Source organism: Pimephales promelas, chromosome 7 (assembly GCF_988280905.1).
Source record: "Pimephales promelas chromosome 7, fPimPro1.hap1.1, whole genome shotgun sequence".
NCBI lineage: Eukaryota > Metazoa > Chordata > Actinopteri > Cypriniformes > Leuciscidae > Pimephales > Pimephales promelas.
This window is the reverse complement of record NC_142775.1, coordinates 9,836,010-9,848,515: the sequence shown is the minus strand read 5'-3', so window position 1 is coordinate 9,848,515 and position 12,506 is coordinate 9,836,010. Positions and strand designations below refer to the sequence as shown.

At 36.3% G+C, this 12,506-nt stretch overlaps 1 protein-coding gene across 5 annotated transcripts in view; it reads left to right on the top strand.

Moving 5' to 3' along the window:
* LOC120459776 (activin receptor type-1) overlaps nt 1-12,506 on the top strand; it is a 97,796-nt gene that overhangs the window by 50,891 nt on the left and 34,399 nt on the right. For 2 of the 5 annotated variants that reach the window (XM_089133038.1, XM_089133039.1), the window contains one exon: nt 11,369-11,623. The exons of 2 other annotated variants lie outside the window; for them this stretch is intronic. In XM_089133038.1, coding sequence (XP_088989164.1) covers nt 11,369-11,623 — 255 coding nt within the window. Of the gene's footprint in view, nt 1-9,264; nt 9,449-11,368; nt 11,624-12,506 lie in introns of those variants that run through there. One more of the 5 variants, XM_039647213.2, reaches the window with a different exon arrangement.

Below are 12,506 nucleotides of genomic sequence, written 5' to 3'. Positions count from 1 at the left end.
GATTTACAACATGTAAAACTGACACACCAACCTCCTGCACGAGTAAACAAAGGGGCTCAAAATGTTCTATTAATGACAAGAATCAGTAAATTTACTGTTGGGAATATGAGTGTAAAGACACAAGGCGGTCCGATCAATGGGGAATTTGCATATCATAATTAATAATTGATAATTAATAATTATTCACACAGGTTTGGATCAGACCAGTCTTACATGTTAATAAATCTCCCATTTTGATTTGATTTGAGATCTTTATTTTGAACATGTAAGTAATAAATAAAAATACAGTTATTAATCAATGAAACAAGGAATATTAATTAAAAGAAACAAAACAAAAATGAAACTTTCTAATACTTGAAGAAAAACAAAAACAAACAAACAAAAAACAACCCTCTATTTACATGTGCAAGAAGGAGTAGGAAGAAGTAAAACTTATGTACTCCTACCCCCCTATACCATATTTAAACAAATACCTAAAAAAATAAATAAAAAAGAAATAAATAAAAATCTAAATAAGTAATCAATCTATAATCCATGAAAGTATTGATTCAGAAGTTCTATACACATAAGGATGTTTCCCGATACATGACAATATTTATACTACGGGTTAATTCAATATACCGTAAGCTCAAGTTTAACACTATGTTTCTCTGTAACTCTGGAATATAATTTCTTTGAACATCTTTTTAAAATAAATTATGTTTGGACATTGCTTAAATTCATTATTTAGATTATTCCACAACTTAACACCACAGACAGACAAACAGAAACTTTTCCTAGTTGTTCGATAACTGGTAGTCTTGAAGTTTGACCTTCCCCTTAAGTCGTAACACCCCTCTCTTTCCAAGAACCTTTTCTGTATACTACCAGGCAATACATTTTTCCTAACCTTAAACATAAACATTGCTATCCATTGAGGGAGGCTTTGTCAATTTTACCTGCCTGCATGCCTGTGTCTCTCTGCAATTAACTACAAATTAATTGTAATTAATTACACGGACCACGTTTTACAAGACAAATAAAATTAATTAGCACAATTAATTTATAGAGTTTGTGAAAACAAATTCTGTGGCCACAAGTTTCCCTGCTCTATAAAACATACCCTTTAAGGTATCTCTGATTAGCTTTGTAGCTTTTGATCGACATTTCATGGACTTGGAAAATGAGCAAAGAGGCAGTATTTCAATCAAAATTTAATATATTGCATTTAATAAGGCAACTACTGAAGCATTTACTACTGAACTCAAACTGACGCGCTACATCAACGTCATCATTCTCAGCCACTCCCTCTATTCGCTGATTGGTCCTACAAAAAATTGATTTCTGGAATCCTAAGGATATACAGCAGTCCCAGACGTAGTACTGAAGGAAAATGAAATTGAGCGGAAGTGCATAGGAGGGCGCAGCCAGGCTAGCCTAACATGCCAGATGGTAACTAAATAACGTTAAAGTTAACGGGTTATTTGACATTTAGCAAAACATAATTTTCTGGTTTTACCACATTAGTGTCAGAATATCCACAAAATCCAACTTTAAAACAAACAAAAGACCGCAACCTTAGCTAAAAAATAAGACAAATACCCTACGTAAAAACCTTTAACACGTGTGCAACCCCACCCACATTTCACAGCCATGTAAAAAAAGACTAGTGCCACATAACTTTATCTGAACTTCTTTTAAAAATTGAACTGTCGTCAGACCATGAACACCTTTTCATTTTACAGTTCCAGGATGAGGAACACAAGAAAGTAATAATAAGGCTACTAATTTTATTGTTCAATATGAATTTAAACCGTCCTCTGCTTTTAATTATTAGCCTATTTATCACATTATACAATGTTTTAATCATTCCACTATTGTTGACAGAGATCGTTTGGATGAAAACAGACCCCCTATCGAGACAGCATTTTTTTAAAATAAACAGATAGTAAACTTACATTTTAAAATTCAGCAATTGCTGCTGTTTTGCACAATGTCCCGCGACTTCAATGCGACTGGTTTGGGTTAATTTTTGCCGCGGTAGGCATTTCGGCATGCTTAAACACAAATGCTGCCGAGTAACATGGTTTAGTAGCCTAACTGTAAGCCCTGCCCTATAACCTATTGACATAGCCTTTCTAAATTATAGAAAAACTGGGCACACAGCCTGTTTGAAGTGTACCTACTTTGCTTAAATTTGATGGAATAATGGGCTATGTGCACAACCGTAGTTTCGGACTTCCGCTTTTGTCAGAAGTTGGCGTATCAGTTTCCGGTCTACGACTGGTCATCCGCATCCACTAATAAACAAAGAAGATGAGTGCTGCTGTTGTACGAAAAAAAAAGAGTTCTTAAACACATCTAAGTTTCTTAGATCTAACCTCCGTTTCACACCCGTTTGCAGTGTGTGTTGTGGTGCAGGAGCGTGCTGTTAGTGCGTTCACATATTATGATGCGTTTGCACAGTGAATTGATCCGCGGCTGTACAACAAACACATACTTAATATTTTTATTATTTTTTGCGCGTCGATCAAAATGTCTATTTTGTGCAGCCACTGCGCACGAAGGTTGGTGTTTATCAGGAAGCAGTAGAAGCTCAAATGGCTGTTAGCGACTTGAAGCAGAGCAAGTGCCGCACAGCAGTCTCCTAACGCAGCATGTAAACAGGTTAGGGCTTTCACTTTTCACTGGTGTGGTACATGTAACAGCAGCACAGCGATCGTTTCCACACCGAATCTATGCTGTGCTGCAAACGCTGGTGGTCAAAATGATAAAGATTGACCTGAAAATGTAGTAATTTCACCATAAATGCGTTTAATTAAATAAAATGTAGTAATCTCACCATAAATGCACATTTAATCAAGGAAAACTACAATTTACTTCAACCAGGCGACAGAATGAACTCGTCTCGATCGTGGAGGTGGAAAAATAAGTTTTGTGACATGCAAGATCTATTGTTTTGAAATTAAGATGCAAACGAAAAGGCAAGTCAGCTGCTTTTGTCAATTTCAAGTTTTAATTTAAATTATTTGCAATTTTAATATAGGAAATATTTGACCACTTGCTTGAGCAACTTGTAATGCATGGGGTAACTTACATTGTTTAAATTGTGTTTAAACGTGCATACTAAGAATCGCAATGCTGACACAACTTTTTGTTTTTAAAAATAAGTTGCAGCATAACTTCTGGACTTTAAATAAAAATAATAAGTATGTGTTTGTTGTACAGCCGCGGATCAGTTATTCACTGTGCAAACGCATCATAATAGCCTAAATGTGAACGCACTAACAGCACGCTCCTGCACCGCAACACACACTGCAAACGGGTGTGAAACGGACGTTAGATCCACTACAGTTCTAAGAAACTTAGCTGTGTTTAAGAACTCTTTTTTTTCGTACAACAGCAGCACTCATCTTCTTTGTTTATTAGTGGATGCGGATGACCAGTCGTAGACCGGAAACTGATACGCCAACTTCTGACAAAAGCGGAACTTCGAAACTACGGTTGTGCACATAGCCTATAGAGGCCTATTTTTACTTCACATTTATTTCATTTCAATTTACTTTTTTCAGTATTGTGATTTATGAATTTGTTTAACTACAATGTTAACCTTGAATTAATCTGCGACCTCAGCTCTCAATGAGCAGTGGCACATTATGTAGGACACTTTAAATAAATAAACAGTTAATAAACTCGCTAATAAACAGCTACCTATTTAAGCTTCAAGAACGGTAAAACATAAGCTGTAGGCCAACAGCATGTAATGAGGTTCGATCTAGGGTCGTTTGGAGGTCCATGAAGTCGAGGTTGACGCGTTACCCACAGAGCTACCATTAAACTGCTGATATGCTATCGTCTTATACGCTTATAAAGCCTCATTGATGTAGCCTAATATGTTTCTACTGCAATGTTTTACGTTTTCATTGTTTATTCAATTTAATTTCAGTATTGTGATTAATTAATTCATTAATTAATTTAACTACGTTTCACTTGAATTAATCTGACACCAACTTTCAATCGCTCTGAATGAGCCGTGGCATGGCTGCAGGAGATTACACAAAAAACTGACACTTTTCAAAGTCTGTGATTGTAGCGCCTCTTAGCGGAAAAAGGCAGTAAATACTCCCCAAGTTTTACCGCCGCGGCAGACACATACATATCGATATACCACTGCGGTGGTAAAAACCACATTCTGGTTGATTACCTACTGTACATGCATTAAGCCACGTAAAAGTGCCTTTTAAATATTTTTAACATTGTATGACATATGTTATGGACCCCTGGTCCAGTAGGCCGGGGTCTCAGATTTCACAAGAGTTAGCCGGCCCAAATTCCAGGCACAATTCGTTGACTGAAAATGCCAAGAGGTCCTCGCTGCAGTCTGTAGCACGATGACGTAGCTGGATGGTCCAATACGTAGTGGATGGAGGTGTGTTTTGGTGACGTCATATACGCATACGCAGTGCCGATCTCAGGATTATAATTCGCATGCATTGATCTTAAGTGATATGTAAGCTCAATATTGTACTGACATGATGTTCAAACCTGTGTAGTATAGTACTGTTAAATAATTATAAGTAATTATTGATGAATAAGTAATTATTTACAAATGGGATGCTTATCCGAGATTCACTCTACATAAGCTAAATGCAAAGTTATTTTACATTTTAAATCACATGATTTTAAACCTACATTTGATAGATTAATAGCATGTGCACCACAAGTATTTTTTTTAATGCGTGTATATAGAACATATTAAAAAGCAATTTTATTTTATTCATATTTGCTGTTGATTGGAAGCAAAAAATGTCAAAGTAGTAATTTTAAAGGTACAACTCTAAACATCTTAAAATACCAGTAAACATTTCAAAGGAAAATGCTAAAATAATAACAGCATCAGGAAAATAAATATTGTCAGATGTAGGAAAAAAAAAATAAATAAAAGCCTACATGTTCTTCTTAATTTGCTGTTCAGTGAGACATGTCTGGAAGTTTGTTTTCGCCACAGAGTGAGAAATAAAAAAGGTAATTGCGACTTTATCTCACTACTAGTCAGACTTTTTATCTCAGAATTTATATAAAGTCGCAATTGCAGGTTATTAAGTCAGAATTATGAGATATAAACTAGCAATTGCGAGGCTACTTGAAATTCTGACTTTATAATACGCATATTGGGAGAATATAAAGTCGCAATTGCGTGTTATAAAGTTAGAATTGTGAGATATTGAACTATTCTGAGGTTAAAAAATAAGTAGCCAGATTTTTTTCCCCTTAGAATTTTACTATATAACTAGCAATGGGAGATATAAACTTACAATTATGTTATACATTCAGAATTGCAAGAAAAAAGTCAGAATTCTCATTTTATAGCAGACAATTGCGACTTTATTTCACGCAATTCTGTCTTTAGAACATGCGACAGGCTTTATTTCAGGCAATTCTGACTTTATATCTCACAATTCTGAGAAATAAAGTCAGTAGGCTATGCGAAATGTATACTCGCAATTGTAATGAAAAAGTTGCAATTATTTTTTTTCAAATATTTTACTCTGAAAACTCTGAAAATAGCTTCCATACTCGTGACCATTTAAATGTAGCTATTCTTGGAAGATCAATGTGCGATTGTTCACCAACTCTCTACTCTCTACAATAACTATCAATTGTTAATGTGCATGTGCCATCAGCGTTTATCACAGGATCGCGTTTAAAGTCTGTTTAGAGAGAACGGTGTCGTCCCCTAATTTAATAACAAATTATCATTTCGACAGAGGTGAATCAATCAAAACTAACTTTAGCTGGAAATAGCCTAACATTATTCACGAACCGCTATAAAGCCAAAACAATCTTTGTTGCATTAAATTATATGCGTATCTATGTAAAGCTGCTTTGAAACAATCTAAATTGTTAAAAGCGATTATATTACGTTACAGTGTCCACTACGTATTGGACCATCCAGCTACGTCATCGTGCTACAGGCTGCAGCGAGTCCTACCCTCTAGATAGAGACCAAGCAAGTAGGAGAACTGTTTCTCTAAAAACAGGAATTTTAACTTACTGCCTGCAGGGCTCAAGGGTGGTCTCTGCAGTGCAGTCGCATTGCATCAGAGATAAGAGGGTAAAGATCAAGGCGAATTCAGTCTTCTTGCTCCCCTCAGGAATCTGACGATCAAGTTGTGCTTCCCACGGATTTGTAGCCACTGCATCATGATGTGCAGTCAGAGTTAACACAGAGGGAACACCATTTTGAGGTGGAGGAGACCACCCTCACTCCAAACTGTCAAGTCAAGTCACCTTTATATAGTACTTTTTACAATACAGATTGTATCAAAGCAGTGATAACAGGAAAATAATACAACACGGAACTTTATACACGTTTGTACACAAAATAGCATCGAACTGACTGGCTACTATATACACAAACTGCGTTGGCATTGGTTTACGTTCTTGATCAAATCGAACAATAACACCATAAAGTATATATACATGAAAAATACATTTACAACATTAGTACATATACAAAAAAATTTGATAAAACTAAAACATTGTGTCTGAAATTATACATGCAAATACATTTAAAATAATTAAGTCTTAGCCTACTTACAGGTTGTGGCCCAACACCTGCTGCATCTGGTTTTAAAGTTGGAACTGCTTCATGTTTTAGTAACAGTTTCTTGTTGAATCCGGCATTGAATTTGTGGAGATTCTGGAAGCTGTTTTTTCTTAAAATGCGCAGCACAGAGAGCTACAATATGTCATTTTCAGGAACATAATCAAACATAAATGACGAACTACAACGTCCGTGGGAAGCCCGAACACAGAAGACCTGACAGCTGGATGAACATAACACACTTTCAACGAGCCTCAGAAATATTACACACTATTTATTTGGGTTGATTGCAATTTCACTTTTTTGATTTTAAATAGTGTGTAATGTTGCTGTTGGTGCATGAACAGTATCTGCAAAGTTGCAGCGCTGAAAGTTCAGTGTAAGCAGAGATATCGTCTTTTAAAAATCAGGAAGTTCAATGCCTACAAAAACGACTCGATTGGGACTACAACAGGTTTTAGACGTCACTAACCCATACATTTACATCAACCCTCCCTCCGGAAAATGCAAAAAAGGGTAAGGCCGGCTCGTCGAGTGTGTTGTGTTCAACCAGCTGTCAGGTCTTCTGTGTTCGAGCTTCCCACGGACGCTGTACTTCGTCAACAAAGGATACAATTTATGTTTGATTATGTTCCTGAAAATGACGATCGTAATTTAGCTCTCTGTGCTGTGCATTTTACGGAAGACAGCTTCCAGAATCTCCACGAATTCAACACCGGATTCAACAAGAAACTGTTACTAAAACATGAAGCAGTTCCAACTTTAAAACCAGAGGCAGCCGTTGTTGGGCCACAACCTGTAAGTAGGCTAAGACTTAATCATTTTAAATGTATTTGCATGTATAATTCCAGACGTAGCCTTGTGTTTTTTTTTTTTTCAAATGCCAGTGTTGGCTTTATAGTCACTAGGCTACTAGTTATGCTATTTTCTGTCTACGACAAACGCGTAACTACCGGGAGCAGGGTAATTCGAAAATTCTACTGGTTTTCTGCTGATGCTTAATGCTAAATCTTAATGTTAAATCCTGCTTAATGCTAAATCCTGAAGTATTCCTTTAACAAAGTATGAATAAACACATTATAAATATACTTTTAAATTAAGAATAAATCATTTATAGTTGTATTTATAAACTGCTTATTAATGCATATTAATGCTTTATAAATGATGAATTAACTGTTTACTAAAAAAACTGAGCATTTTTAGTTTCTCACATTCATTAAATACTACAGTTAAAATGTTTGATTTTAATTAGGTATTATTAAATATTAACATTATAACATTATTAAGTATTAAGTATTTTTCGTTGTCAGTTTAAGTTAACCGTATTAACCTTATTGTAAAGTGTAACCTTATTGTAAACCTTATTAACCTTATTGTAAAATGCCCTTATTGTAAAGTGTTACCAAACAATAAAGACTCGTAACATTTTTAATCAAAGATTTGAATCAATCTATGGCATGTTGTAGTCCAAATTAAAATTATGAAAATGTTTAAGTTTGAAAATGAATTGCCTATAAAGTGTTTACTTATTAAGTGCTGTGATGAACACCGTTGTGAATACAAAAATCTGAATGGATGTTTGAAACATTTAAATACTTTTCAGAAAACGAAAGTAGTGCAGCAGCTTGGTTTATGGGCTTGTTAGTGTAACGGTTGCATTGCTGTTCAACAAGCACCATCTGCTGTCAGAGAGCGAATGTGCATTTTCATTCAGCACGTCTCCTTCACTCATTCTGCCACGCGCTGCTCGTGACTGTTGGGCTTGTTTATGTCAGATTGAGAGCATGCCTCTTTGACTCAGCATACACTAGTGATGTGCATTTCAAACGGTTGATAGGAAAAGTATTCTTAAAAAAAATCGGAATAATACGTGATAACTGATTATTCATAATATTTTGAACTGGCCACGATAACAATATCATGCATGTTCATTATCATGTGATACATATATTACCGTATAAAGGCACATGTCTATTATCAAAAAGAGTCCATATAATTTATACATTTATGCACACCAAAGTACACACAAGAAAAACACTAACATTACTGAACAAAACTTTTCAGTAATTCAGTGTAGCCTATGGTATGTGTACAGTGCAGCAGCAAAGAGCTTGTTTAGTGCTTATTAGGTGCTTGCGTTTTATACACGTCAAGTTGCCATACGGAACAGGATCACATGAGCCGCTTTCCTACCAAGTAGTTACAGGAACTTTGTTATAGGAACTGTCCACTTCTAAACAGTTCTAAGAACTACTCTCCCCCAAACTCGGTTTTGCTGCTTGCGTTCGCACTGGCCAAGTGGCCATAGGAACTGGTAGGAGGGGTAACGCAAACACGGCGACGGTCTTTATTACTAGACGTAGCGCGGCCACAAACAACAACAACAAATCAGCGTGGAGGAGGCTATTATTGCAATTTTCCTGTTCTGCCTTGCCGGGACCTTAAAGGGCACCTATTATGGAAAATTCATTTTTACATGGTGTTTTAACATAAATGTGTGTTGGCAGTGAGTGAGCAAAACCACCCTAGAATGAAAAAAATCCACCCAGTGTTTTTTTTTTATAATCTCAATAAATCATATGCACTGTCTCAGAACGAGCTGTTATAATATTCAGCTCTTTGTGACGTAGAATTGAGCAAGGGGTTTGATTGACTTGATTGTGTGGTTGTGGCCTAGACCCCGGCCTCGGTGATCTGTACACACCATCCTCCATTGTTTCAACGACAGCCGGTAATGTCTCTTGGAAACATAAGTGTTCTGTTGTGGAATCGTGGGTTAATCCTGTTGTTGTGGCTTAAAAGTTAATCCTCAAGTGTGGATCGTCGTCTACTGTTTGCAATCCAACTTCACCTCCAGTAACAGTAAGTGTATTTTATGATTTTTGAGCAAATAGTTATTTCAGTCTGTCAGCCAATTTATCAACAAATGCGTCTAAAGTTGTCGACGTAGGATGTCTGTTTATATAATTTAAACATTGTTTGTATAGTGTATAACCACACGTTTATAAATATATTTTTAAAGATATTGTATTAAAAACTGCATATATGTTGTTGTTCTGTAAGTTAGCCATCTTCTCACATTTGCCACAGAAGCACCTGTATGACAAGTAAACATGACGCCACAGGTCCCTCGCATTAATGTAATTTCGCTTACATAGCAAACTTTATTACAGAATGTGTATGTAGTTTCAAAAAATTGCTTTAGTGTTTGTGTGCATCTGTGTGTGTGTGTGTTGCACACCCATACTTGCAAAAAGACGTGTTTACAACTCTATAAGTACATAAATGTATCAAATAACCATACCGAGACGTACTGGTCCATTCTCATTTGTGTTTATTCTGCCGGAGTCTCATCGTACTATTTATATATTCCGATTCAAACGTACGCTGAATGACAGACAAAACAGCGGTTTCTCTCACTCTCTTAGTACCGACTGCCATTGGTATCAAGTTACGCCCTCATCCAAAGGCAGGGCGGGGATATCCAGCTCATTTGCATTAAGGTGGCATACACCCAAAACAGCTCATTTTTAATCAGGCCCCAAAATGACATTTTCAAATGGTTATAATAAATTAACTATGGGGTATTTTGAGCTGAAACTTAACAAATACATTCTGGGGACACCCGAGACCAATATTACATCTTGTAAAAAGGGGCATAATAGGTGCCTTTTAATAACGGAGAACGAACAGCGGCGTTTAAAGATTATGCTTGAGTTCTGTACAGAGAAACACAGAAGACGAAGGCTCCAGCATAATATGATATTAAGTAATATGATGGAAGAAGATAAAAGAGCAGAGCGCAGGAGGCAAACAAAACGACGGGTAAGTTTAGCTATTATTAGCAATCAGCTGGTTGAATGCGTTATGTTTGTCTTAATCCTCGTTGTAATGTTTTGCACGGTACAAGTTCCGTGTTGACAGTGGGCATGACTTTTAACCAATCAACGTAGACCTAGGGAAAGGGAACTAAAAAAGTCCTCGCTCTAGACTAGCTACTGAAAGAGTTATAGGAACTACGGTCTGTGGAACTAAAAAATCCCCAAATTAGTCCGGTCGGAACACGAGAAAAAAAGGGTTATAGGAACGTTAGGTTCTAGGAACTGCAAAAGTCCCTCCGGTCGGAAAGCGGCTATGGAGCCACCCCAAAAAAAAGCCTGAACCAACCACCTTGACCTGACTGCATTATATGCCTTCTACAGTACATGGATTCATTCAGAATTACTAAACACAGCAACATACACCTTAAATCATTATCCTGAATGTGTGACTGTGGAAACAACGTGAATGTACTGAAATGTGTCATAAATTCAATGTGTGATAAGGTTGTTTGAATGAATTTTGAAAACCTTCCCAGAGTTTAGCAGCGTAAAATGATCTGATCTCAAACAGAGAAGCAATTTCGGGTTATGGGATTAGACTATAGAATAGAATATATAGAATAGAAAATAGAATACTATGTAATCTTGATGAGCCTGCTACTAAAAAGTAATCATACTAATAATATATGGCCTGCTGCTGAGTTTGGAGGAGGAGGATGATGATGATGAGTATACATACACAGAACACTGAGAAATATGTAGTATATGTCTTTAAAAAAAGAGCAAAAATGTTAAAAGCTATAGTAAAATATTTCTTTAGTTATAACATCATATAATAGATTTTGACTTTATTCTGTATGTTAGTTGTAACAATCAACCTATGGGACATAAAAGTGATCATAGTTGAAGAAAGAGAGATAGCCATAGTGAGATGTCTTTCTTATGTGTGTGTGTTCTGCAGATAAAGGCAGCACTGGTGACGTTGAGTGTGTGTGCGAGGGATTTTCATGCAGTGATGTCCAGCGCTGTTTTGGGCTGCAGTGTTTCTCCTCACTGTCGTTCAAGAATGGAACAGCCTTACAGCAGAAAGGGTGCATTGTGGGTAGTGAAGAAAGGGCAGTACCCTGCAAACACTCCCAGTCAGTGGACACGCTGGTGTATTGTTGCCAGGAAACATTGTGTAATGCGAATGTTACCGTGGAGATGCCAAATACAGGTGAATCATTAATTGAAGCATGAGAAAATGTATCCTAACACCTTTAATGTACCACAGTGTAATGATGAAAGTGTTAGTAGACTACTCATGCTGGGTGAAAAATGGTCAAAAGAAAAAGTATTTTTATATTGATACAATGAAACCAATTTCATTTGCGCCTATTTCATGATCTTTAAAAAAAATTATTGATATGACTCTGACCATGTAATATTTGTTTATATATTTAAAATATTGCAGCTTGTTAACAAAGTAACTATATATTGCATTTCTGAACGACATCCTTTGGGAAGGATTGTAATAATTCTCATTTAAAAGCAAATGTCTTTAAAACATTGCATAATCCAAATTAGTTTCTGTAATATCTAACAATTCATTAATTTTATTTTTGTAAAATAACTACTCATTTAACTTATGGGAAGAGACATCGGGACACCCCATCATTCCCACAACCCAACAAGCGGTTTGGAGAATGGATGGATAAAATTAATCACTAGTTGCTTTTCTGTCGGGCCAGTGTGAGCCAGTGCTAACAATGTGCTGAGCGAGGCCAATTGCATCGGACATCAAGCACTGAAGCCAAAAATCAATAAGGCCAGTAGCCCTGCAGTGCTACCCTAAAACACGCACTTAACACTCCTCCATAGAACGACTTCACGCAGCATCACCAATTCACCAGCATGGCGGAGCTTTACCTGACTGAAAACTAGCTAAATTGCAATATGAGCATGATTTTTTTTAACTTTACTTAAAGACTTAAGACTCAAAATAAAAAGACCAATTAATTATTTCATTGGATATTTTTTTAACGACAGTAATATATTTATATTTAATATATATATATACACTCACCGGCCACTTTATTAGGTACCCCATGCTAGTAACG